Source organism: Halichoerus grypus, chromosome 2, assembly GCF_964656455.1.
Source record: "Halichoerus grypus chromosome 2, mHalGry1.hap1.1, whole genome shotgun sequence".
Classification (NCBI taxonomy): domain Eukaryota; kingdom Metazoa; phylum Chordata; class Mammalia; order Carnivora; family Phocidae; genus Halichoerus; species Halichoerus grypus.
Window position 1 is genome coordinate 189,726,232 of NC_135713.1, and position 26,832 is coordinate 189,753,063.

At 41.8% G+C, this 26,832-nt stretch overlaps 1 protein-coding gene across 13 annotated transcripts in view; it reads left to right on the plus strand.

The window, feature by feature from the left end:
• Nucleotides 1-26,832, plus strand: part of ATP6V0A1 (ATPase H+ transporting V0 subunit a1) — a 62,233-nt gene that overhangs the window by 13,622 nt on the left and 21,779 nt on the right. For 8 of the 13 annotated variants that reach the window (XM_036095455.2, XM_036095456.2, XM_036095461.2 and 5 more), the window contains exons 3-14: nucleotides 4,876-4,954; nucleotides 7,092-7,189; nucleotides 7,737-7,865; nucleotides 14,023-14,126; nucleotides 14,457-14,583; nucleotides 16,413-16,495; nucleotides 17,356-17,449; nucleotides 21,121-21,333; nucleotides 22,559-22,709; nucleotides 23,610-23,749; nucleotides 24,091-24,248; nucleotides 24,877-24,967. In XM_036095455.2, the coding sequence (XP_035951348.1) occupies nucleotides 4,876-4,954; nucleotides 7,092-7,189; nucleotides 7,737-7,865; nucleotides 14,023-14,126; nucleotides 14,457-14,583; nucleotides 16,413-16,495; nucleotides 17,356-17,449; nucleotides 21,121-21,333; nucleotides 22,559-22,709; nucleotides 23,610-23,749; nucleotides 24,091-24,248; nucleotides 24,877-24,967 (1,467 nt within the window). The remainder of the gene's footprint in view (nucleotides 1-4,875; nucleotides 4,955-7,091; nucleotides 7,190-7,736; nucleotides 7,866-14,022; nucleotides 14,127-14,456; nucleotides 14,584-16,412; nucleotides 16,496-17,355; nucleotides 17,450-21,120; nucleotides 21,334-22,558; nucleotides 22,710-23,609; nucleotides 23,750-24,090; nucleotides 24,249-24,876; nucleotides 24,968-26,832) is intronic. The other 5 variants (XM_036095464.2, XM_036095465.2, XM_036095454.2 and 2 more) reach the window with 1 other exon arrangement.

The window sequence follows — 26,832 nt, forward strand, 5'->3', positions numbered from 1 at the left end:
AAGAATTTCTTTTTTTAAAAATAATTCTCTTTCTTTATAATTTTAAAGATTTTATTTATTTATTTTAGAGAGAGAGCGTGAGCAGGGGGAGGAGCAGAGTAGGGGGGAGAGGGAGAAAGAATCTGAAGCAGACTCCACGTTGACCGCACCTGTGGGGCTCGATCTCACAACCTCAAGATCATGAACTGAGCTGAAACCAAGAGTAGGACACCTAACAACTGAGCCACCCAGACACCCTTAAGAATTTTATTATGATTTCTTCCTTGAGTCATGAATTATTTAGGACTATTTTAGAATTTCCAAATATATTGTTTAGGTTTTTTTTTTTTTTTTAATTAATCTAGAGAGAGAGTGCATGCACAGAGCCAGGGGGGTAGGGCCAGAGGGAGAGGGAGAAAGAGCCTTTTTAAAAAAAGATTTTATTTATTTATTTTAGTGAGAGAGTGAGAGAGTATGCTAAAAGGATTTTATTTAATTTAGAGAGAGAGTGAGAGAGTATGTGCGGGGCGAGGGGCAGAGGGAGAAGGAGAATCCCAAGCAGACTCCACGCTGAGCTGGAGCCCAATGCGGGGTTTGATCGCACGACCCCGAGATTACAACCTGAGCTGAAATCAAGAGTCGTACACTGCACCAACTGAGCCATCTGGGTGCCCTGGGACAGAGAGAGTCTTAAGCAGTGCAGAGCCCTGTGTGGGGGTTGTTGAGATCATGACCTGAGCTGAAACGAAGAGTTGGCTGCTCAACCAACTGTGCAACCCAGGCCACCCTAGGTTGTATTTTTGATATTGATTTCTTTTTTTTTTTTTAAGATTATTTATTTGAGAGAGAGAAAGTGAGAGAACATGTGTGCGCTAGTGGGGGAAGGGGCAGAGGGAGAGAATCTTCAAGCAGACTCCCCGCTGAGCAAGGAGACAGATGGGGCTCAATCTCACAACCTTGAGATCATGAGCTGAGCTGAAACCAAGATTTGGATGCTTAACCGACTGAGCCACCCAGGTGCCCCTTGATATTGATTTCTAACTTAATTGCATTATCATAGAACATTATCTGTATAGTAAAGATCTTTACTGAGATTTGCTATATGGCCTATTTTGTTGTCAGTTTTCATAATTCTTAGAGAACTGTTGGATGCTGGGATAAAAAAATTGTGTGTGTGTATGTATATATATTTTAGATTAAGCTTATTAATTAGGTTGTTCACATTTTCTCTGTCCTTACTAATGTTTGGTAGACTCGATGTATCAGTAATTTAAAATTGTATTTAAAATTTTCCACTACATAGACAGATTTGTCAGTGTCTCCTTGTGGTTCTGTTAATTTCTGTTGGAAATATTTTGAGGATGCCTTGCCCAAATATTTTGGGATGCCTTACCTGACACGGGCTGCCGTTGAACTTTGCCTACAGATAGTGAAACCAGTAAAGTAGTCTTGTGGCTACTTTCGCTTCAGTTTCATGTTCATTGAAGTGGAAATTTCTGAATGGAAGGCCAAGATACTGCCTGCTTGGTGAAAAAAACATTTTACTAGAGACATCCAAGTTTAAGATTGTTGCATCTTCCTCGAAATTGTTTGTAGTGATTCTCATAATCTCTAATAATGCTTTTTGTCTTAGATTCTCTCTAATATTAATACAATGATACCAATAATGTCCTTACTAGTTTCTCCATTATCAATCTGTCCCTCTTACAATTTGTTCTTCATACACAGTATTATTCAAAAAAGTAAATCTTTAGGGGTGCCTGGATGGCTCAGTCATTAAGCGTCTGCCTTCGGCTCAGGTTATGGTCCCGGGGTCCTGGGATCGAGCCCCGCATCGGGCTCCCTGCTCAGCGGGAAGCCTGCTTCTCCCTCTCCCACCCCCTCGCTTGTGTTTCCTCTCTTCGCTGTCTCTCTCTCTCTCTGTCAAAATAAATAAATAAAATCTTAAAAAAAAAAAAAAGTAAATCTTTAAGAAGTGTTTTTAGAAAATCAGATTATTTGATTCCATTCTGCTTAGGGAACAATTTTTCCCCTTCTCTGAATATATGATTTATTTATGTCTCTGAGTCACTTGTCATCGTCTTTCTGCTTCATTCTGCCTATTTCTGCTTGGTGAACTCTGCCTAATCCCCCAGAGTCCCAGCTCAGATGTTTCCTTTGTACATTTTTTCAACTTAGTTACTCATTTTTTTCTCATACTTATTCTTGCATATGTTCATTTCTTTATTTCGTTCTTTCATTCATTTTTTTCCCTTTTATTTTCTTTCCTTCCTTTCCCCCCCGCCATGTTTTTTATGGATGTAAAATTTATATTCACTGAAATGCATAGACCTTAAGAGTACAATTGGATGATTTGGTAAATTTAATATCTTTGCAAACACCACCCCAGTAAAGATATAGAATATTTCCATCAGCCCGGAAGGGTATCTTGTGCCTACTTCTGGTCATTCTCCACTGTTTTTTTTTTTAAAGATTTTATTTATTTATTTGACAGAGACACAGGGAGAGAGGGAACACAAGCAGGGGGAGTGGGAGAAGGAGAAGCAGGCCTCCCACCGAGCAGGGAGCCCGATGTGGGGCTCGATCCCAGGACCCTGGGATCATGACCTGAGCCGAAGGCAGACGCTTAACGACTGAGCCACCCAGGCGCCCCATTCTCCACTGTTTTGATTTCTGCCTATCATAGATTAGTTTTGCCTGTTCTTGAACTTAATGTAAAGAGAATCATACACTGCAAAGCCTTATGTCTGACTTCTTTAACTCAAACTAGTGTTGAGATGTGTCTGTTTTTATGTGTATCTATAGTTGATTCTCTTTTTATTGCAGAGTAGTATTTCATTGCATGAATACACCACAATGTCTTTATCCGTTCTCCTGTTGTTGGATATTTGGAACATTGCCAGTTTGGGGCTATTGTGAATAAAGCTGCTATAAACATTCTTTTTTAAAGATTTTTATTTATTTATTTGAGAGAGGATGAGAGGAGAGAGAGAGCACATGAGAGGGTGGAGGGTCAGAGGGAGAAGCAGACTCCCCGCTGAGCAGGGAGCCCGATGCGGGACTCGATCCCGGGACTCCAGGATCATGACCTGAGCCGAAGGCAGTCGCTTAACCAACTGAGCCACCCAGGCGCCCGCTGCTGTAAACATTCTTGTACGAGTCTCTGTAGACGTGTTTTCATTTCTCTTAAGCAAATACCTATTAGTGGAATGCTTAGTCATGAAGTAGGTAGGTATATGTGTAATTGTATAAAAAACTGACAACAATATTTACTTTTTAAAAATAGCATTTATCACAACAAATTGTATTTATTAGTTTGTGTCTGTCTCATCTGCGGGTCTGATAGCTCCTCGAAGCTCGGCCATACCCTTTTGTATTTACACCAGTGCCTAATATAGTGCCTGGCACACAGTTGGTGCTTCATAAATGTTGCGTGAGTAGCTATAGTTCTTTATTTGTATTACTTTAAAAAAACATTTTTTTTGAAGATTTTATTTATTTATTTGACAGAGACACAGAAAGAGAGGGAACACAAGCAGGGGGAGTGGGAGAGGGAGAAGCAGGCTTCCTGCCGAGCAGGGAGCCCAATGCGGGGCTCGATCCCAGGACCCCGGGATCATGACCTGAGCTGAAGGCAGACGCTTAATGACTGAGCCACCCAAACACCCCTAAATTTTTTTTGTAATACTTTTAAGCTCCTTTTTAAATTTAATTTTATTTATTTGTTTTGGAGAGAGAGTGTGTGCACACATGCAAGGGGGGGCAAAGGGAAAGGGGTGAGAGAATCTTTTTTTTTACTCTTTTTTTTAAGATTTTATTTATTTTTAGAGAGAGAGACAGCGAGAGAGGGAACACAAGCAGGGGGAGTGGGAGAGGGAGAAGCAGGCTTCCCGCTGAGCAGGGAGCCCGATGTGGGGCTCGATCCCAGGACCCTGGGATCATGACCTGAGCTGAAGGCAGATGCTTAACGACTGAGTCACCCAGGTGCCCCACTCTTTTTATTTTTTTATTCAAAGGTTTTGTTTATTTGAGAGAGAGAGAGAAGCACAAGTGGTGGGGGGTACAGAGGGAGGGGGAGAAGCAGACTCCCCACTGAGCAGGGAGCTTGACGCGGGGTTCGATCCCAGGACCCTGAGATCATGACGGGAGCCGAAGGCAGCTGCTTAACCAAGCCACCAGGCGGCCCGGGGTGAGAGAATCTTAAGCAGATTCCACACTAAGTGCAGAGCCCAACCTGATCACGACTTGAGCCGAAACCAAGAGTCAGACACTTAACTGACTGAGCCACCCAGGTGCCCCTTATCTGTATTACTTTTCTGGAATTTATCACATGGTATCTTATTGGTTGTGTTCATCCTTTTTCTTTATTAAATTGCAGGCTTCTTAGTAAGTAGGAACTTGTTTTATTTTTGTTTGTATTGCCCAGAATATCTGTCACATTGCTTTGAAAATTACTTGTGATGTATGAATGAATAAACCAGCCTGTCCCCTAGGAAGTGAAGACCTGGGACAGAAGAATAAGAGAAGTTTGCTTTCTGTGTCTTCTGATGGGGAGGAAGAGAAGGAAAACCTGGCAGAGCTTCTGTTACATTCGTTGCTCAAATTTTTGGTCAGGGGAGCTCACTGACTTCAGCCTGGGAAGACCATTTTGTATCATACTATTTTATCTAATTTGCCTCCATTCCAGTAATATGGTGCTACAGTGAGGGAGGGGTTTTTACCTTCAGTTGGTGTGATTGGCCCCGAAGCAGGTTATGTAGATCAGTAGGCCATTTTTGTTAGTGTTGCATCGTACACTGACACAAAATACTAGATTTTCACTTTGCAGGGTGTTGCTTGTGAAACAGAAAGTAGATGCAGTATTTAAATATGTAGCATTGTCTTCTTATTTTGCAGTTAAATCCAGATGTGAACGTTTTCCAGCGGAAATTTGTGAATGAAGTTAGAAGATGTGAAGAAATGGATCGAAAGCTTCGTATGTGCATTTTGGTTCCGTGTCATGTTCCTATAATGAGTCATTTGTCTTAAATTAAGAGACACTAGTCCTCTTAACAAAAGAAGAAAATATTGCAGGAGAAAAAGAAAGGAAGAATAGTCTTACAATCCTGATATTAAGATGAATTTCTTGTGTACAAGTAGATTTTGTGGTATTGGGGCTAGGTGGTGCTTAATGGAAACCTCGTTTGAGATGACAAGGCTGCAAACTGAACATATTGTGGGAAATATGGGAAATTTTTTTTTGGGAAAGGTTTTATAGCAGTATTGCATTATAGAATTCTGAGAGGACGCAGACCACCATCTTATTTTATTAAATAATTTTTAATTTAATTTAATTTAATTAATTTATTTATTTTAAAGATTTCATTTATTCATTTAAGAGAGAGAGAGAGACAGAGGGAGCACGAGCAGGGGGGAAAGGCAGAGGGAGAGGGAGAAGCAGACTCCTGCTGAGCTGGGAGCCCAACCTGGGGCTCGATCCCAGGACCTGGAGGTCATGACCTGAGCCAAAGGCAGACGCTTAACCATCTGAGCCACCCAGATACCCCAATAATTATTTATTTTAAAGATTTTATTTTATTTATTTTTAAAAAATATTTATTTATTTGACAGAGAGAGACACAGCGAGAGAGGGAACACAAGCAGGGGGAGTGGGAGAGGAAGAAGCAGGTTTCGCGCAGAGCAGGAAGCCTGATGTGGGACTCGATCCCAGGACTCTGGGATCATGCCTGAGCCGAAGGCAGACGCTTCTAAGCCACCCAGGCGCCCCTGAAGATTTTATTTTTAAGCAATTTCTTTTTTTTTTTAAAGATTTTATTTATTTATTTGACAGAGACACAGCGAGAGAGGGAACACAAGCAGAGGGAGTGGGAGAGGGAGAAGCAGGCTTCCCGCCAAACAGGGAGCCCGATGTGGGACTCGATCCCAGGACTCTGGGACCACGACCCGAGCCAAAGGCAGATGCCTAATGACTGAGCCACCCAGGCGCCCATTTTTAAGCAATTTCTGTATCCAACATGGGGCTCGAACCCACAACTCTGAAATCAAGAGTTGCACGCTCCACCAGCTGAGCCATCCAGGTGCCCCACTATCTATTTTAGATGTCAACACAGCCACCTTTTAATTTGACCTTTTTATGAGAGAGGAAACTAACACATTTGTTAGGGTCCTATTGAGAGTTGGGGTGTTCATATACTTTATTTCAGTCATTCCTCACAATATTCCTTTAGGTGGGTGTTACCTCATTTAATAAATGAGGAAGCTGGGGCACCTGGCTGGCACAATTGGTAGAGCATCTGACTTCTGATCTCAGGGTCATGAGTTCGAGCCCCACGTTGGGTGTAGAGATTATTTAAAAATAAAGAGAGAGAGAGGAAGGAAGGAAGGAAGAAAGGGAGGGAGGAAGGAAGGGGGGAAGGGAGGGAGGAACCAAAGATCAGAAAGGTTAAGTGACTTGCCCAAGAACATAAGCAGTTATGCTGGAATCACTATTTGAATCCCGGTTGTTCTCTCTGGCTTCCAAACCAATGATCTTGCTACTATACTGTGTCAGCTTTCAGTTAGCTGATGGGTGAATTTGGTCTCTGCCCTCAAAAAGTCACTAGTTGTCACTTTTCTCTTCTGGTACTTTGGGGCCTTACACTGTGTCATGCTTTTTGTTTTTTGTTTTGTTAAAACTGATTTGATTGTTTTCAAATTTTATGAAACCCTTTTGATCTGGAGTTGTTTCACTAGTATGCTAAATGTCAAATATTCTATGGAATTGCGCTCTTCTGGAGCTTGGCAAACAGTGTCTACAAACAGAACCATCATACTCTGGAGTAGTAGTCGCACAGGGTGGAGAACTGAAGCAGATGAGCTTTTAAGATCAGAAGAGGGAAAGAAGATGGTTGTGGGATGACAATCCTCTTTGGGGTAGCTGTGATTTAGAGAGTGTGCAGTGGAAGAAGAGGAACGTGGAGGAAAAAGGATTTACATGTTGTGCTTGTTTTACATGAAAGTATCTTTATAGAACAAAGCTCTTTTTAGCCAGGTTTTTGCTCTTATTTTTTGCCTTAAATATTGGCAGTTCCAGGCCTATGCTATACATGAATGTTTTGATTCTGTCATTTTAGGATTTGTGGAGAAAGAGATAAGAAAAGCTAATATCCCTATTATGGACACTGGTGAAAACCCAGAGGTGCCCTTCCCCCGGGACATGATTGACTTAGAGGTAAACAGTTCTTCTAAGGAAGCCAGATACATTTCTTTCTACTTAAATGCAGAAATTATTTTCCTGTGTGGATGGAGAGTAGAGGAATTCTTGCTGCTGTTGTCCGCATCGTCTCTTGCTTGTGAGTTTCTTGTGGAGACTTACTATAGAGCACTATCTTGAACGATATCACATGCCACCAAATAAATGCTTATTGCCTTATTGAAACCTTATTGGATTAATGTCAACTTATCTAGCAATTTATTAATCTCATAGACTAAATGAATAAGCAGTAGACTTTTCGATATTTATTTTATCCATCCAAAGTCCCCTGAGAAATTCAACCAAGTGTGTAATAGAACCGATAGGTAAAGACAGATGATGCTAAGCAAAAAATTTTCATGAAGAAAATTGCCCTGGTGAAATCACATATTTGCTGGGTAGATATAAAATATGTTTGAACCATAAGGTTGCAAGAATTCTGTGGGATAGATGAATTCATCTGTCTTTCAGAACAAGCATATTGAGGTTAGTTTAAGTTAATAGTTTGATTTTTTTTTTCCTGTAGGCCAATTTTGAGAAGATTGAAAATGAACTGAAGGAAATCAACACAAACCAGGAAGCTCTGAAGAGAAATTTCCTGGAACTGACTGAACTAAAATTTATACTTCGCAAAACTCAGCAGTTTTTCGATGAGGTCAGACTATTGTTTCTTTTAGTATTTGAGCAGCTGATATCTATCACACCTGCACAAGTGGGCCATGTTGTTATTCCAGAAATTATTTTAATTTGCTAGTTGAAAGCAATACCATTTTTGCACCATTTTAGTTGAAGAAATGTCAGATTATGTTCCATTTTTCATGCAGTACACAGCCAGTCATGGTTTTGTATATTTTTGCAATTTTCTGCAATTTTTCATCACAAGATGGGGAAAGGAACCCTAAAGTAGTTGTATATACATAGTTGAAATTTTTACATTATATTTTAAGGTAAGTAAAGGCTTAAGGTAAGGTAAAAGTTAAAGCAACAAGAAACATTTGGTCCTACATGAAATTGTAATGAAGTTTTAACCTCTGAACTTTTTATCATCAAGTTTTTATTTTTATTTTATTCTCTGTGTTTGCTTATCAATCATGAGCACATTTGTAACTATCCACATAGCACATGTCACATTTTAATTTTTCAAGAGTTTTTCTTTATGTTGTATGGAAATACTGGTAGGATGCCTGTTTTGAAATTCCTGGATTTCCATGGAAACTCATTGCACTACTTTATAGGGAAAAATGTAAATCAGTTCCTGGGTTAAAAATGTAGGTTGCACATGACAGTTTGCTGAGGTGAGCCTATGGAAAGACATGGGAGCAAGACTTTCAGAAGACTTCCTTCTAAGTACACCTGGAGAGGAGTCTTAGCTTTTAGCCTGGACTTGCTTTATTGGTGGCCTAAGATATCAGTAACTTTTTTTTTTACAGTAAGGTGTCTTTGCCACCAGATTAGCAATATCAGACACTTCAGCTATTGGTCCAGTCACTGTTCAATGTGCCTTCCATAACATTCTTTGTTTCCTTTGCTCAACAACAATAAAAAATTTGGCAAAACTTTTTAAAAATAGAAGGCCAGTTTTAGTTAGTACATGATGTATTCTCTCTCTCTCTCTCTTTCTTTAAAGATTTTATTTCTTTGAGAGAGAGAGCATGAGCAGTGGGGAGAGGGAGAAGCAGGCTCCCTGCTGAGCAGGGAGCCTGACGTGGGGCTCTATCCCAAGACCCTGGGATCATGACCTGAGCTGAAGGCAAACGTTTAACCCACTGAGGCACCCAGGTGTCCCACATGGTGTATTCTCAGTTCTACTTTTGATATCTGTCTTTTAAGGAAAGACCAACTCTCTAGCCCTCTAGACTGGAGCAAGGGCTCTGTAACCAGCAGCATGAGCCTCACCCGGGAACTTGTCAGAATGCACATTACTAGTCCTCACTCTAGACTCAGGGAATTAGAAACTCTGAGGGTGGGGCCCAGCAATCTGTTTTCACAGGGTGACGCTGAGGTATGCTAGTTTGTAAACCACTGGGCTTCAGAAAGCTGAAGATGTGATACATTCCTCAGTAACTAAGGACTGACTCAGAGAAGCCATGCTAATTTAAAAAAATCTGTTGGGGCAAGGGAACGGGAAAGAGCGCATATGAATTTAATTGCATGATCATCCCAAGAATCAGAATCTGGCTATGTATCAAGAGAGGTTTGGTGTGAATATTCAGCTAGCTCACTGAGTGGAGAATTTTGAGACTGACAGAAACTTCTTTCACCAGTCCCCGATATCTCATCCCATTGGAGGGTGTGGGACAGTGTGATTAACTCTTTCCATGTGTTTCAGGTCTTTTGCAACAGGCATGGCCACTTTTGCCATGTGGCTTTCATGAACAATAATCTGGAATTCCGGTTGCTCACTGCCTAAACTGTTACTGTATTTATATTCATTAATTCACTGAGCACTTAATGAGCACCTACTCTTCGTGAGGCACAAGATGAGTAAGACATGGTCCCTGTGCTCAAGGAAAGCATCACTTAGTCATATCAGGAAACATGCCAGAACACAGTGCCCCCATATGCTCACAGATACGTGCTTTTCTAAATGTGTCTAAGCTGCTGCCCGCAGATCCCATTTCAGCTGGCCTCAGAATCAAAGCTCAGGTACTTTGAGCATCATTTGGGGCTTAATTCTTTTGCCCTCCCCCCCTTCTTCCCCTTTTGATATAGTCTTAGTTTATTGCTGGATGTTGCTGAAATGTATGCAGATGTCTTTCATAACCTCCTGAGTTTAAGGGATGGAATAGGCTTCCTTGTCTAGTTCATTCTGAGAGAAAATCTGAATAAAGACCGACAAATGGACCCCCTTATGGGCAATAGTTACTTGAATTGTTAATGTTACTAAAAACAAGATACTAAAAACAAAATAAGAAAAATCACTTGGAAAGATGATCACAGTTTTAAAATCCTAAGTTCTGGATTTAGGAATTTTCTTTTCTTTCTTTTCTTAATAAATCTAAACATGAAACACCCATGCTGAGAAGGCAGGCTGGAAGTCTTCATGACCTTCATGCTCCATCCACAGTGGGTTGCTTTCCCCCTCACTCACACAAAACTTTTTTTTTTTTTTTTTTTTGGTAATAATCTCGAAGTACTTTTGAGCATGAGGCCTTGGCGCCAATGTGAGAGATTCTTTGGCTGCTTTTGTCATCAGTCTCTCTTGTTCCTAGCACCCTTACGATAGTGCGGGGAGTCTTCTGGCAAGAGCTACTCTGCCTTTCTTCTCCCAAGTGCAGAATCAGTGCCTTGTGGAGGCCTGCCACTAGCTCAGAGGCTCAGCCAGGTCCCTTTCAATGGCCCTTGCCCTGCTGTTGCCAGACAGCTGCCTTGACAGGAAATGAGACCTCACAGAGTAAGTGCATCTGTGCACGTGAGTGCACACTTCAAATAATGCAAAAGATAAACTTGGGACCCTCAAATCTCGGAAACGTAATTTTTTTCACGAGATTGTCTTCCATGCCTGAAACTACAGTGTTTGCAAATGGCCTAAAACACGACCAGTTCAAACCCTTCTTTTTTTATAAAATTTGGTGAACATGATCAATAATTTATAATAATGAGTTAGCCAAAAATGGCTCAATCAGAAAATGATTCTTTCCGTCTTTAGGCATAGCGGTCATGATTGGCAAGATATCTGGAAGGGGAAGAGTAAACATAAATCGAACATTCTTATGATTTAAGATGATTGCAAATTCGACATAGCCATTTCTTATCCAGAGCATTTAAAATGACTTGTTAATGATTATCCTTTTCTCAGTCTTCTTGCTTATGAAGAACTATAAGAGCTGGAGAGAGTTCTCTGCATCTTTTACCATAAGCACCCTAACATATGAGAGCGTAAAGAAGACTGGAAAAGTAATGGTTAATGGCATGCAGGTCCCTGCCTTCCTTTCCTTCTGAGTCTTCCATCCATCTGCTTTACTTTACTTTTCTTTCCCATCTGCCATCTCCCTTGGGGCTTGGGTGAACACCTTAAGTGATGAAATGTGATTTCTCTCTCAATATAGATGGAAGTAAAAGTGTTTGCTCTTGGTAATTAATGCAGCTTGAACTGGATGTGCTGTTGACAGGGCGCTGCTGAGATTCTGCCGCTTCCTCTTTCAGGGCATGGTTTTAGTGTTCTGACTAGGGGAAAGGTGAACCAAAGAGCATAGCAAGTAATTCAGACGCACGTTGGTAGTGTTGTTTTTGTTATTAGGGAACCCAGAATAGGATTCAGATACCCCACGGTGCAGTTTTAGAGATTGTCGTAAAGGCCCTCAGTAAGCAGTTCTGGTCCTCCTAGTTCCCCATGAGGCACAGTTATTTTATTTAAAAATGTTTGACTTCCCTCTCTAAGATTTAGGATTCTTAAGTATGAAGTAGTGAAATTATTAATTAGAATATTATTGCAAGTTTCCATTTAATTTTAATTCTGCTGAAGTTTTTTTTACGCCCAGAGTCCCAGGTGAGTAGTAGCCTACAGAGTAGTCTTGTCGCTCAGTGCTTTTTGCTGCTCCAGCAGTTGTCCCCTATAGAGCACATATGTTTGCGCTGTGCCTGATCTTTTGGGTTTACTGAAAGCAGGTCTTGTGAACCATACAGGGAAGTAGGCAGAAGTCTTGTGGGTAGCAGTCAGTTTCACTGGTTTTTGCCAAGGGACATCCCAAGAACAAGTTGAAGTGAGGTAGTCATCTAGATCCTTTTTTTTTTTTTAAAGATTTTTATTTATTTTTTGACAGAGAGAAAGAGACCGCGAGAGAGGGAACACAAGCAGGGGGAGTGGGAGAGGGAGAAGCAGGCTTCCCTGCTGAGCAAGGAGCCCGATGTGGGGCTCAATCCCAGGGCCCTGGGATCATGACCCAAGCCGAAGGCAGATGCTAAATGGCTGAGCCACCCAGGCGCCCCAGTCATCTAGATCCTTAAAATGAGTTGCCTGTGGCTTGCAATCAGCTGATTTGATATTAAGTAGAAACCAAAAAAAGCCCCCTAAACTTCCATTCGATAGCAAGTGGAAATCTGTTGCCCCCATTATCTCATCTTAAACTTTTTCACATCTCATGACAGTATTTGTCTGCCCTCTGACGTACTCAGTGCCTGCCCTTCCTTCCTTCCTTCCTTCCTTCCTTCCTTCCTTCCTTCCTTCCCTTCCTTCCTTCCTTCTTCCCTTCCTTCCTTCCTCCCTTCCTCCCTTCCTTCCTTCTTCCCTTCCTTCCTTCCTTCCTTCCTTCTTCCCTTCCTTCCTTCCTTCCTTCCTTCCTTCCTTCCTTCCTGTCTCTTTTCCTTTCCGTTCTGTTCCGTCCCTCCTTTCATTCAGCCGGGGTAGGGGGTAAAGTTGAATGTTGATCCTGCATCAACTTTTAGAAGTCACTTCCCCCCAAATTTTTCTTTTTTTTAGGCTTTCAGCCTTATCATTTGGTTTATATCCTCAGGTTTATACTCAATCCTAAAGCCTTCCCCCCGCACCCCTTGACTTTACCTTTATGGTCCTATCACTTATCAAGTGAGGTTCCTTTGTGACATTTTTTGATCGCAGGGTTAACAGGAAGAGAATCAAATTGATGTTTGGAATGAAAATGATAGAGAAAAATTTTCCTGATTTTTTTTGTTTAGTTTTGCTTTTGAAAAGGAAGATTCTTCTGGCTGATTTCTAGTCTTTGGTTAAACAAGCAGTATGTGGATATTAAAGTTGGGGAGATCAGGTGGTAGAGAAGTTGATTGGCCTTTAATTTTTAGAGCAGCTTCTCCTTCCTGGTAAGACTAAAAGGTAGTAGGATGTGTTGGGTAGAGAGAGTTTAGGAAGTACAGACCTCCATCTGAGAAGGTCCCTCTCCTCCTTCATTTCATTGTATAAACTGTCATGGTGGAAATAATTTTAAATCTGAACAATTAAACTAGCCTACATGCTCTATATTGGCTTATTATCAGTTACATTATCTTCACTTGATTGAGATTATTGGTTTCCACTTTGTTCTCAGTGACCCTTAAACTATGTAGCCTAACATGAACTTTTTAATATTCCTAGATTCCTGGTCAGAAACTAGGACATTCAGATAGGTTTTCACTTTTTCTTCCTTCTGTTGATGCGGCGGAGGTCCAGGCCTGTCCAGCTGCTGTGCCGCTTCTCCTTTTGGAGAAAGAAATACTCTTTAAATCCCACGGCTTGGGGCATTTTATACGGTGGCCATGCTGAAAGCTCTCATGTTCTGAATTTTGAAGAGCATGGAAACCCAGATACGTGGAAATGCCCCTTCCGCCTTTCTCCTGTTCACACTGCTTGGGACGGTGGCTGTGCTTTTCTTCTTCCTTGGAAAGAGAGTCTCCATCTTTCACATTCCCACCCAGGGAAAATTCTAGTCTCTAGCTGCCTGGAAATTTGATGTTGAGAGTATCTTCAGAGCTGCTTTGGTTTTGCTGAAAACGGAGAAACATTTCAGCTTCCATCCGCATGCACAGGTATTTCCTAGTACTTTCTTGGCTCGTTAGGGAAACACAGATAAAATGGTTTCCACCAAATAACAGATTTATACATTGTCACCATTATTTAGTGTTTTTTTCCTTTATTCCTTATTTCAAAAACCATTTCCCCGATGCTTTACTGGGGCAGTTAAGCTTTCTTTTCCTCTTGTTTCTTTCCTTTGTTTTCTTCCCCTATTCTTTTCGTGGGTATGTCGTCTCTTTTGGTGGTTTTTTTCTTTTCTATCTTTATTTTCCAAACTTATCTCCTGGTTCCTCGTTCCCTGCATGCCACTAACTATTTTCATTAGATATTAATTGATTTGTGAATTCAGGCTGAATTGCATCATCAGCAGATGGCGGATCCAGACTTGTTGGAAGAGTCCTCGTCCCTCTTGGAGCCAAGTGAGATGGGAAGAGGCACACCTTTAAGACTTGGGTGAGTACTATTTCGACCCTCCATAACTCAGTGGGGTCACATTCATGTTTGCTGTCAAAAGAGTAGTGAGGCTGGGCATTCACTTGTTTCCAGGATGTGTTCTCTTCTGAGCCTCTTGAGAGGTGTTCCTATGTCACTTTGGATTCAGTTCCTGAGCTGTTCTGTCAACCCTTTCCTGGTTCTGGGAAGAAAACTTTGGGAGCCCTTTTGACATAACATTGCATAGCCTTGTGTTTGTCTTGCCCCCTCCCCTCACTTCACCTCTTTGTCTTAAAGCCTTCCATCCCATGGCGTGGAATAGAGTTCCCCATCTGGCTCTTCTTCCCACAGCTTCGTGGCTGGTGTGATTAACCGGGAGCGCATCCCTACTTTTGAGCGCATGCTTTGGCGGGTCTGCCGGGGAAATGTGTTCCTGCGACAGGCTGAAATCGAGAACCCCCTGGAGGATCCTGTGACTGTAAGACAAGGAAATTGCGTCCTGTGGAGTAGGTCTTGTAAAGGGAGCTCAGAGCAGTAACACTGCATGGTACCACCTGAATCTGACCCTCCCGCAGAGGAGCCCTTATGTTTCCCTCTACCCTGATCTGCGAATAGGAAGTACTGCTCTTTTCCTCTTAACTTCCGTCCTCTGTGTACCTATGATGTATACTGACAGATGCATAGACATTTTCAAGCCCCACCTGTGTCGGTATGATTTGGACTATATGTTTTTTTCCCCTTATTTTAAACTTAAGCTTTATATACTTTCTGTTACTTAGCAGAGGCCAAAAGAAAATTAACTTTCTATGAAAATCAGAGCATGACATCTGGTTCCAGGTTTGGTAATACCAATGTGTAAGAAGAGGAGAGAGTTCCTCCTCAACTATGAGCTTTATAAGGTGATGAAATTTTTAGTTGGTAAGGTTTTTTGTCTATTTGTTTGTTGGGAGATTTAGAAACTTAGTTTAAAAATAATTTATTGTGCAAGGTAGGAGGATCTTCCCTACCCAGTGCTTTGCAAAGTAGGAATGGCTGAACATCTTGGCATTTGACATAATGGGACAGAGTTCTTAACATCAACCTACACTAAGTATGGTGAATCCTGATTTCAAGGATCACAAGCAAGGAAGATGAAATGTTCTGCAAAAAAATTTACTTTACTTTTGTATTGGTAATATTTGGAAGCCTGGGCTTGGATTTTTTGTTGAAAATTATCATTTGGATGTTCTTAAATTAGTATCCTTTGCTCCACGAAGAGAGATTGGATTGTGAGACTTCTCAGAGTGGGTGGGTCATGCAGCTGAAATGGTCTGAGCACCTGAGGCTTTTATCCTTTTATCCTCCTGAAGAGGAGAGTGGTGACACTTAGGGTTCAGGGAGCCCCCAGAGGAGCAGTTGTGCAGATCCACCGGAGGCTGTCCTCGCGTTGTAGAGACATTGCAGTCTGCAGTGACTCCTAATGTGGAGCTGTTCTCAGGAATATTCAGCCAAGTTTCTGGGCAACAGAAACATTATTTTATCAACAAATTGAGGAAAGGGGTCTGGATAGCTACAGCAGAGAGGCTGCACAAGGAATGTGCTCCAGTTTATTTTCCATTCTGGAGAATTTAGGGATTTAAGGCTCGTTGCCTCATTTTCTTCATTCCTCATCTCCTTTTATCCTTCTAAAGTTTGTTTTTTATTATAAAAATCCTAGGAATATGAGAAAATACAGGCAACCAGAGGCAGTCTTGGTTAACACCCAGTTAAGCCTATTTTTCTGATCTTTCCCTGCAGTCCTTGTGTCAGACTTTATGTGTGAACTTGGTATTTGGAATAGATTGCCCTCCTCCTCCCTGCCCCTTAGATCAAACTTAGCATGAAGCATGAGATTCCACATCAACCTTCTTCCCAAACCCTCACTTCCTTATAGTTCCTCAGTCCCCTTTATCTGGGAACTTCTAAGCATAGAACAAACAGGAATGGCTTCCATTCCTCGCCTCCATCCTTACTCAGGCAGTGTAAGGTTTGAAGTTGAATTGGTATAAAGGGCTATATGGTGCTACAAGGAGAATCATCTTAGTGTCTGTGTTAAGCTCATGGTTGAGTTTAAAAACAAATATCTAAGGTTTTTTGTGTGAATGAGAGACTACAGGGCAAATGTTCTTATAGCAGAGCTTAAACGGATGGAGGATAATAATTCAAGTGCAGGGTTGCCATATCCTTCAGTGACTCCCGTTGTTCCTATATCACCAAGACAGTAGGGTATTTAAGAAATTTTCTTCCGGGCCAGAAGTCTGAATGCTCTGTTTTGGGTTTGGGGCCCAGGGTGACTACGTGCACAAGTCCGTATTCATCATTTTCTTCCAAGGCGATCAGCTGAAAAACAGAGTCAAGAAGATCTGCGAAGGGTAAGAGAAATGTGCCTCCCTGAGGGGTGCAGCCAGGCTGCCTAACTATTAAGCTTAGAATATAGAATAGTGAAACAATAACCCTTTTAGTCTACTTTGACACAGCGCATATATCTTTTAATAATATTAGGGCTATTTTAAACAATTAGAAATGACCTAAGTTCATTTTTAGAAGTACTATCAAAACCGCAATTTCCTTTCTTTGGAAAAAAGTAATTAGGACTCATGGTTTATAAATGCTACGTTGTTCTAGGACGATGGGTTTGTGTACCCAGCAGTGTGCCGTAGGCACTGTGCCTGCACACTTTTCTGAAATTCTGTCCAGAAGATCTCTTTTCCGTGCCATTTTTCTCAAGTAATTTACAATATGATTTGTATTACTGAGTTTTTATTTTTATTTTTTATTTTTATTTTTATTTTTATTTTTTTTAAGATTTTATTTATTTATTTGAGAGAGAGAGAATGAGAGAGAGCACATGAGAGGGGGGAGGGTCAGAGGGAGAAGCAGACTCCCCGCCGAGCAGGGAGCCCGATGCGGGACTCGATCCAGGGACTCCAGGATCATGACCTGAGCCGAAGGCAGTTGCTTAACCAACTGAGCCACCCAGGCGCCCCTGTATTACTGAGTTTTTAAAATTTTAATCTAAGGGAATTTAGTAGCTGCAGAGAATGTCAAGATAGTTCAAATGTTATTGCTCCATCTATAGGACATTTCATATTTATTAATGATCAGGGCACCAGTCTGAGGTAATCCTTCTAGTTTTGGTCCTTCTAGTACATTAAGATTACTTTCTGAGGTTATTTAAATTGAACAGGTTAAGAAACTTCAGTGTCCATCAGGCTGTGTCTGTATGTTCCAGGTTCCGGGCCTCACTCTATCCCTGTCCTGAGACACCACAGGAGAGGAAGGAAATGGCTTCTGGAGTTAATACCAGGATTGACGATCTCCAAATGGTACCAGAGGGCTGGAGGGAATTTTTTTGTGTGAAGTACTGTAATCGAAGACCGTTCCCCTTCCTTGAAACACTAACAGTTTATTAGGCACCAAGAGCAGCCAGGATGCAAAAAAAGAAGTGTCCATGGGTAACTTGTGCCCTTGGGAGCTGGGGAAAAGTTTCAGGGAATGACTGTTAAAAATAGCATAACAGCGTTAATCATCCTCAAACACGACAGGAATGCTATACATCTGAAGTTGTTGTTGCTTCAAGTATTCAGTTTCCCTCTTCGTGAGTCTGAGGTATTTTTTATGAGTAAAAAAAAGTATACTTAGTTAAGGAAAAAAAATCAAGTAATACAGAAGTACGCGTGAAGTAAGTTCTGCCCTCTCTCACACACTCTCTCCCTCCAGAGGCAGCCACTCTTAACAGCTTGGCATGTAACTTCTGGTCACCTTGGATCTTAACCACACGGTCTAGCCAGAGAGTCCTGTAAGTCTTGTACCCAAGAAGAGACTATTAGATTTTTACCACATCACCAGTGTGGTTAATATGTTCCATGGTTGTCATGAGGTCCTAAGGATGGAGTCATGATTGAGGCGTACTTGGAAGGAAAGTGTGGCCAGTTGGAGCTTTGTTCCCTGTTGAAAGGATGTGATGATTGCCCTCTTGAAACATTAAAACATTCAGTAGTCCCCACCCCCCTTTATCTGTGATTTTGCCTCCTGAGGTTTCAGTCACCCACAGTCAGCTGTGGGTCTTAAACATGATCCCCTGACGATGTCAGAAGGTTATAGTAGCCTAACGCTGCATCACATGCCTACATCATTCACCTCACTTCATCTCACATAGGCATTGTATCCTCTCACATCCTCACAAGAAGGGTGAGTACGGTACAATAAGATATTTAGAGAGAGAGAGACCACATTCACATGACTTTATTATTATACCATATTGTTACAATTATTCTATTCTATTATTAATTGTTAATTTCTTACTGTGCCTAATTTTTAAATTAAACTTCATCATAGGTATGTGTGTATAGAAAAAAACGTATTATATATAGTTAGGTACTATTCACGGTTTTAGGCACCCACTGGGGGTCTTGGGTGGTGTCCCCTACAGATAAGGCAGCCCACTACTTAATCTCAAAGACAGTTCTTTCCAGCAGGGGCAAAATTGTCAGAGATATGTTGTAACTCCCATTTCAACTCCCTTTGTCATCTTTCCCTCCAACTCCCATTGTCTATGACCCACCAACTTGACCTATTTCCAGCTCCTCAGAGATACACTTACCTGTTTAACCACGGGAAGAGAGTTTTTTAGAACTGTTGATGGGTGATAGGCCAATTAGTGTGTTCTGGGTTCTAGGGCTATCTTATCCCCTCCTAGACTTACACGTAGATTTTTTAAAGGCACAGGCAATATGGTCAGAATTTGATCTTTGAAATATCCAGCTGTATGAACTGAAACTTTATTTTTTATTTATTTATTTATTACGATTTTATTTATTTATTTGACAGAGAGGCACAGCCAGAGAGGGAACACAAGCAGGGGGAGTGGGAGAAGAAGAAGCAGGCTTCCCGCTGAGCAGGGAGCCCGATGCAGGGCTCAATCCCAGGACCCTGGGATCATGACCTGCGCCGAAGGCAGACGCTTAACAACTGAGCCACCCAGGCGCCCCTGAACTGAAACTTTAAAAAGGGATTGAGGGGTGCCTGGCTGGCTCAGTCGGTAGAGCATGCAACTCTTTTTTCTTTTTTTTTTTTTTTTTAAGATTTTATTTATTTATTTGACAGAGAGAGAGAGACATCGAGAGAGGGAACACAAACGGGGAGTGGGAGAGGAAGAAGCAGGCTTCTCGCTGAGCAGGAAGCCCGATGAACCAACTGAGCCACCCAGGTGCCCCAAGCATGCAAATCTTGATCTCGGGGCTGTGAGTTCGAGCCCCATGTTGGGTGTGGTGATTACTTAAAAATAAAATCTTTTAAAAAAATAATAAAAGGGATGCCTGGGTGGCTCAGTTGGTTAAGCATCTGCCTTTGGCTCAGGTCATGATCCCAGGATCCTGGGATCAAGTCCCGCATCGGGCTCTTTGCTCAGTGGGGAGCCTGCTTCTCCCTCTGCTGCTCCTCCTGCTTGTGCTCTCTCTCGCTATGTCAAATAAATAAATAAAATCTTTTTTAAAAAATTAAAAGGGATTGAATATCAAGGAGTGAGATGTGGGGGTGGGGGATGGGGAAAGAGAAAAGCAGATAGGGCATTGCTTACAAGTTTATCCCCATCCTTCCAGAAGTTTGAATAGTAGTTGTAAAATTGTCAACAGCCAGAAGGAGAGAAAATAACTTTGTTCCTTCTCAGGTGATACAAGAGTTTCTCTAGCATGCGTTTTTTTAATCTAATTTAATTAATTAATTAATTAAATTTTTTTAGATTTTATTTATTTATTTGAGAGAGAGAGACGGATAGTGAGAGAGAGCACAAGTTTCTCTAGCATGCGTTTTTAAAATTTAATTTATTTATTTTAGATTTTATTTATTTATTTGAGAGAGAGACAGAGATAGTGAGAGAGAGCACAAGTGGGGAGGAGAGGGAGAAGCAGTCTTCCCGCAGAGCAGGGAGCCTAATGCGGGGCTTGATCCCAGGACACCGGGATCATGACCTGAGCCGAAGGCAGACGCTTAACTGACTGAGCCACCCAGGCACCCCGCATGCATTTTTTTTTAAAAAACCTCTATGGAGGTCACCACTTACTGCCCTTCAGAAAGTAGTTACTACTTTTTTCTGAATTGATGAGTCAGGTATGATGGAGCCTTGTGCTAAAATGGTTAGTGCATAGCTTTTCTTCTTTAAAGAAACATGGAGATTTAAGGTCAGTTTTCATGCAGAAGTGTGAGTGGTGGGTTGCTCGCCCTTTGGCTTAGCCCCTCTCCTGCTATTGAAATCTTAAATGGTGATAAACAAGGCAGTAGAATGTTAAGTGTCCCTGCCCCTTCCTTTCACTCTAGTCTTGGCAGTGTGATTACTGTGAGGGCAATGTGTACTGGTTTCCAAAGGATCAGCACTGAAACGTTTTTTTTCCCCCAAGAAGCCTGACAGAAAGATAAAGCCTTATCTGCCCCACGATAACAGTGGTATGTGGCAGTCTAATCTCCTCTAAGGCCTTGAGTCCTTCTGACCCCATAGTGTCTTCTGTCCCTTGTTCCCTGGCATGGAGTCTCTCTTGGCATAGGCGGGTGATGGTGTTCAGCACTGCCTCTTTCCCATCATTCCCTGATGCTGGCTTATATTCAGGGCATTCTGCAGCTAACTGTTTTTAAGTGTGGATTTTGTCAACTCCCAGCCCTATAATGCTGACTTAACTTTGAGTCTGAGTTACAGACTCTACATGGAAAGCCATTGCTCTTTAATGATCCAGGTAAGTAAGCTGTGGATTTGTGGGAAGATAAATATAGAGGAACTAAAAACTATTTCCTCAGGTTTCTCTTCAGCTTGAAGCCAAAAGAAAAATGAATGTTAGTAACTAAAGCTCTAATTTCTTGTAATTTGCCCCCCGCAAAAGCCATTCTAGTCAGAAGAAGAATAAATCCCTAGCAACCCTTCTCAGAAAGCTGTGCCTCTTTGTCATTCATATCCTGGACCCAAGCCTGGTATAGAAGGATCTCTCCTAGTTCCTTTCTCTCCCAAAAGGTTCTCAATCAAACAGAGGATCACCGCCAGAGGGTCCTGCAGGCAGCTGCTAAAAACATCCGTGTCTGGTTCATCAAGGTGAGGAAGATGAAGGCCATCTACCACACCCTGAACCTGTGCAACATCGACGTGACCCAGAAGTGCCTGATTGCAGAGGTCTGGTGCCCCGTCACCGACCTTGACTCCATTCAGTTTGCGCTCAGGAGGGGCACGGTGAGTCCCCTGTAGCTGGCAGTGCAGTGGGAAAGAGCACTTCCCACCCACTGTAACATTAATTGATCACATTTTTATGGCATTTTTACTTTCAGAGTTCTTGGATATACTCATCTTGTACTCCTCTTGTTTCCTAACAATACATTTTGTGTATCCTTGTTTTCCAAATGTGGAAACTGCAGTTCAAAAAAGATGAAATGACTGGGTGCCTGTGTGGCTCAGTCCTCAGTCGGTTGAGTGTCTGACTCTTAATTTTGGCTCAAGTCATGATCTCAGGGTTGTGAGACCCAGCCCCACATCGGGCTCCACGCTTAGCGTGGAGTCTGCTTGAGATTCTCTCTCTCCCTCTCCCTCTGCCCCTCCCCCCACTTATGTGTGCACGCTTGCGCGCTCGCTCTCTCTCTCTCTCTCGCTCGCTCTCAAAATAAATAAATAAATCTTAAAAAAAAAAAAAAAGACGAAATGACTTGGTCATATACCCATGATTCTTCAGAATAGCTCCTGACCAGAACGTCAGTTTCCTTATCCATTCTCTCTGCCCCTCAGATAGGTTCTTTTTTTTTTTTTTTAAGATTTTATTTATTTATTTGAGAGAGAGGGTGGGAGGGAGAGCACAAGCAGGCGGTGGGGAGGGGCAGAGGGAGAGGGAGAAGCAGACCCCTCTTAGTAACTAAAGCTTAGTTAGTTACTATTTGGTAGGGAGTAGGGAGCTGAGCCTGAGCAGGGACCCTGACGCAGGGCTCAATCCCAGGACCCGGAGATCATGACCCGAGCCAAAGACAGATGCTTAACCAACTGAGCCACCCAGGCTCCCCCATCAGACTGCTTCTGAGGGATAACCCTAGCAGTCCTGTCTAGCAGTTAGAGTTTGAGAAGATAACACTGCTTTCTCCATAAAAGGAAAGAACAACAATACTCTTAGTAGAAAGGCAGATGAGGATGTCTCCAGATGAGGAAGTTCCATGTTTTCTTTGGTTGCACATTTTAGAATTGAATTTTCTCACATAAGGATATTCTTTCACACTTAATTTAAATCTTTCATTGTAGATTTTATACCTAGCTCCAGTTTCTCCAAAGACTGGGCAAGATTGAGATACAATTCACATAATATAAAATGCTCCTATTTTATATGTATAGTTTGATGAATTTTGATAAATATATACATCTATGTAACCACCACAATTAGGATGATCTAATTTTGATATATGTGTTTAATGTTTCCCAGGAACACAGTGGTTCCACTGTGCCCTCTATTCTGAACAGGATGCAAACAAATCAGACGCCCCCAACCTATAACAAAACGAACAAGTTCACATATGGCTTTCAGAACATAGTAGATGCTTACGGAATTGGAACTTACCGAGAGATAAATCCAGGTAAAAAAACTTGAATCTTCTCCCTCTAGAAGTTTTGTATTTTGTTTATTTGTCTCTTCTAATGCCTCCCTTCAGATGTTCTTGAGTAGCTGGCATAAAATTAACTATGTTGTCAAGACCTCAGCTCTAGTGTAATTCCTATAAGGAGGTGCCCATTTTGACACAGGGAGGGAGGTTTATTGCTGGGTGGCACTCCTTTGAGAGGTGGTTTTATAGGAGTGAGCTCAGTGGATTGGATTCTTTTGTGTATCTTCACAACTATGAAACACCTGGCTTTCTCTAGCACATTTGCAGGAAGTACTCTAAGCAAAAAGTTTTTTTCCAAGATTGCTGATATTTTTAAATGGCTTCCCTATTCCAGGTTAGACAGAGAAAATATAGCAATTATTGACCATTTTAGACACAAAGCAGGTTTCACAAAGGAAAAACAGGAGAGTTAATTATTAAATCAAGAGTCTGAGAATTTGTTTTTAGCTAGAGTCTTCTGCAGGACTGGCTTTGCTCTGAGTTCTGGGCTTTCTCCCACTTACCTGGGAGCTTTTTTCAGCTGAGAAATGGTTGCTGCACAAGAGAAGAAAGCTAGCCTGTCAAAGGAGCAGTGTTCCAGGGCTTAGAGAAAAAGAATCAAAGAACAAAGGAAGTGCCCAGCCAGGGCTAGGGACAAAACTTTCACTCTCTGTGTTCTTTGTTTAAAATGCTAGCAGTAGCCCAGATCCCATCAGAGCTGCTTTGTGAGGACGTGCAGATCCTGCCATGGAAGGTTTTCTCTGGGAGTCCATCTGACCAACAGCTAGGGAATAAGTCCCCTCATACTGATCTTAGAGTATGAGGAGGAATGTGATCTGCTGCTGGTGGTTGCGGTTTTCTGTACTTTGTTTTCTTTCTCTGGTTTCTTTATAGCTCCCTATACCATCATCACTTTCCCTTTCCTGTTTGCTGTGATGTTTGGGGACTTTGGCCATGGTATTTTGATGACCCTATTTGCTGTATGGATGGTATTGAGGGAGAGCCGGATCCTCTCTCAGAAGAATGAGAATGAGGTAATGTTTGCTCCATGTGTGTTGGACTGAAACTTTGTAATTTCTCAAGCATTCATTATAAAATTAGGATCTGGAAGTCTTCTATCCATGAATTTATATAGAAGTTACAGAGGCTGTTTCAAGAGTAGAGACGTCACATTCATTTTAACTCTAAAGCGGTCATGTGCTGTGAAAGTCATTTCTTGTTAGCATTGTATTTTGGCCTTTAGGTTCTCTGACCTGGGGTGGGTGGGGTAAATTAGTGTGAGAAGAATGGTCATATATTCTCAATAATGTTGTCACAACAATAATGTTGAGCCACAGGGAGTACGTTTCATTGACTTCTTTCTTCTGGTTCCCAGATGTTTAGCACGGTGTTCAGCGGCCGGTACATTATTCTGTTGATGGGTGTGTTTTCCATCTACACTGGCCTCATCTACAATGATTGCTTTTCCAAGTCTCTTAATATCTTCGGGTCATCCTGGAGTGTACGGCCGATGTTCACTTTATATAATTGGACGTAAGTTGCAAAGAAGCTAAAAGTCAGGTTATTCCTTTTCTGTTCAGCTCTGATTTTCCAGACAAGAGATAAACTTATACTTCTTTAGGAAGTGGCTGACAGCGTCTCTGTTTCAGAAGAATGCAGTGTCCCCTCTTATTTATGCCCCAGCCTGGCAAGTGTTTGTGATTCCTTCAGCACTATGAAGAAACTGAGTGCCTGGGGCGCCTGGGTGGCCAGTCAGTTAAGCATTTGACTGTTGATCTCAGCTCAGGTCTTGATCTTGGGGTCGTGAGTTCAAGCCCTATATTGGGCTCCACGCTGGGTGTGGAGCCTACTTAAGAGAAAAAAGAAAGAGAGAAAGGAAGGAAGGAAGGAAGGAAGGAAACTGAGACTGTAAATTTAGGCACATTGTTTCTTTTTGTAAATTAAAAGCAGATTCCCCAAATTCCCTACTTAGTTGTGTAGGTGTGTTTGTTTGTTTTGGTCTTTTGTTATTTCTGATCCCTTCTCATTCTCAGATGCTAGTCTTTCCTCTTTTATTGAAGAGACAAGACAGCTGTAGTAGTTTCTTTTAGGATCAGTTTTGGACCCCAGCAGTTTCCCTCTTTTGATAAAAACAAATGGAACTTTTCTTCTAACATGGTAGGGAGGAGACGCTTCGGGGGAACCCTGTTCTGCAGTTGAACCCGTCTGTCCCTGGAGTTTTTGGTGGACCATACCCTTTTGGCATCGATCCAGTAAGAGCATTTCTTTCCTATTATGTCTAACACCAGATTTTTTTTTTTTTTTAAGATTTTATTTACTTATTTATTTGAGAGAGTGAGCGAGCGAGCGCATGCACACATGCGTGTAGGGGGAAGGGCAGAGGGGCAGGGAGAGGAAGAGGGAAAGAATCCCAAGCGGACTCTGCACTGAGCACGGAGCCCATTGTAGGGCTTGATCCCAGGACCCCGAGATCATGACCTGAGCCAAAACCAAGAGTCGGATGCCCAACCAGCTGAGCCACCCAGGTGCCCCTAACACCAGATTTTTAAAATGCAACCCTGAAGTGAGAGAATTAAATTAAAGATAGTTATTTGGTTTTCAGTTGCAGTATTTTTGGAAAGCCCTTGTGTGTCTGTCTAGAGTACTTCCAAAGCATTAGAAACCCAAGTGCCTTAGGTAGCCGAATAATTTCTCCCGCACTGTTTATTTCAGAGGTGCCTAATAAGTTTGACCCTGGGAAGATTGACTTTTAAGACTCCTTCCCAGTTTATTTCTGTTTAACTTAGTTTGGGTTTTATTTTTAGCAGATATTTTAACAAAGCAGAAGCAGTTCTTTCCTATGGATTTTTAGATTTCCATTTTAATCTTTACATACTTACAGAAACTTTTCCCAGAATTAAAAAAAAAGAAAGTAGGCAAAGTGTGATCAGATCTTTTGTATTGTGTGCTTAAAGGGGGATAGAGGGAGGAATTTAAGAATGAGCATTCGACAGGAAGGAATACAGAATTCCAGAGGAAAAACAGATCATTGTGGGCCAGAAAGATCAAGGTTTCTTTAAAAAATGGGCATTAATTTGGCCTTTAAAAAATATTTCAGATTGTTACAGGTGAGAAGTGTGTACAAAAGCATAGAGGTAGGGAGATGCAAAGTTACTCATTTTGATTATTATAAAAGTAAATGTTAGTGAAATGGTCACTGTGGGCCAAGCACTGTACTCTGTACTCTGCCCTCAGCACATCTGATTTGCCCTGAAACAGTTTTGATTTCCCCTGAAACTGCTATCCCTGTTATACAGATAAGGAGACCAAGGCTTGGAGAGGTTGAATAACATTTCACATAAGCATTTAACAAATGTTTACTGGATCTCTGTTGTGTGCAGGCATAGTGCTTGCTGGGGGGAACACGTAATTTAAGTTGTAGCTCCTGCCCTCAAGTAGCTTAGAGTCTAATAATATTAGGTAACTTTATATAGTGTTCTGTAGTTCACAGAAAGTTTTCTGGTTTTGTTGTTGTCTTGTGTACATCTCATTTGATGCTTAAGGGTAAGTGTTGAGTTTGAAGTGCCTGTTGGAGGCACAGGTATAAATGTCCATCAGGCAGTTGGACCTGTAGAACTGAATATCAGGGGAGACGGGGGCTGAGAGAGAACCAGCCACAAGTTGTCAGGTTAGAAGTCACCAAGGATGAGCTCCTCACAAGGGTGTCGGTTCAGAAAAAGTGATGCCAGGCCAGCTGGTGGAAGACCTGGCTTATCACGCTCCTGAGTTTGCACTTTATCCTAAAGAAGACAGTGGGGGTGCAGGGTAGGTTTGGGCACAGAGAAGTGACCACATCAGAGGCATTGATTTAGGAAATGTAATCTGATGGTCACGTAGAGGCAGAAGAACTGTGGAAAATATTACAGATGTCCAGGCCCAGGTGACAAAGCTTAAGGCAACTAATATTTAAAAATAGATGGAACTCGCCCAGAAGACAGACTGGAGGAACAGGTGGATGACAAGCTTACGGATCCCACAGGACTGTAAAACTCCAGCACCAGGGGAAAATAATATATTGAGCTCCAGGTGTTTCCTCACAACTCGTTTATCCTTCAGGCTAAAATTTTACATTTCTTTT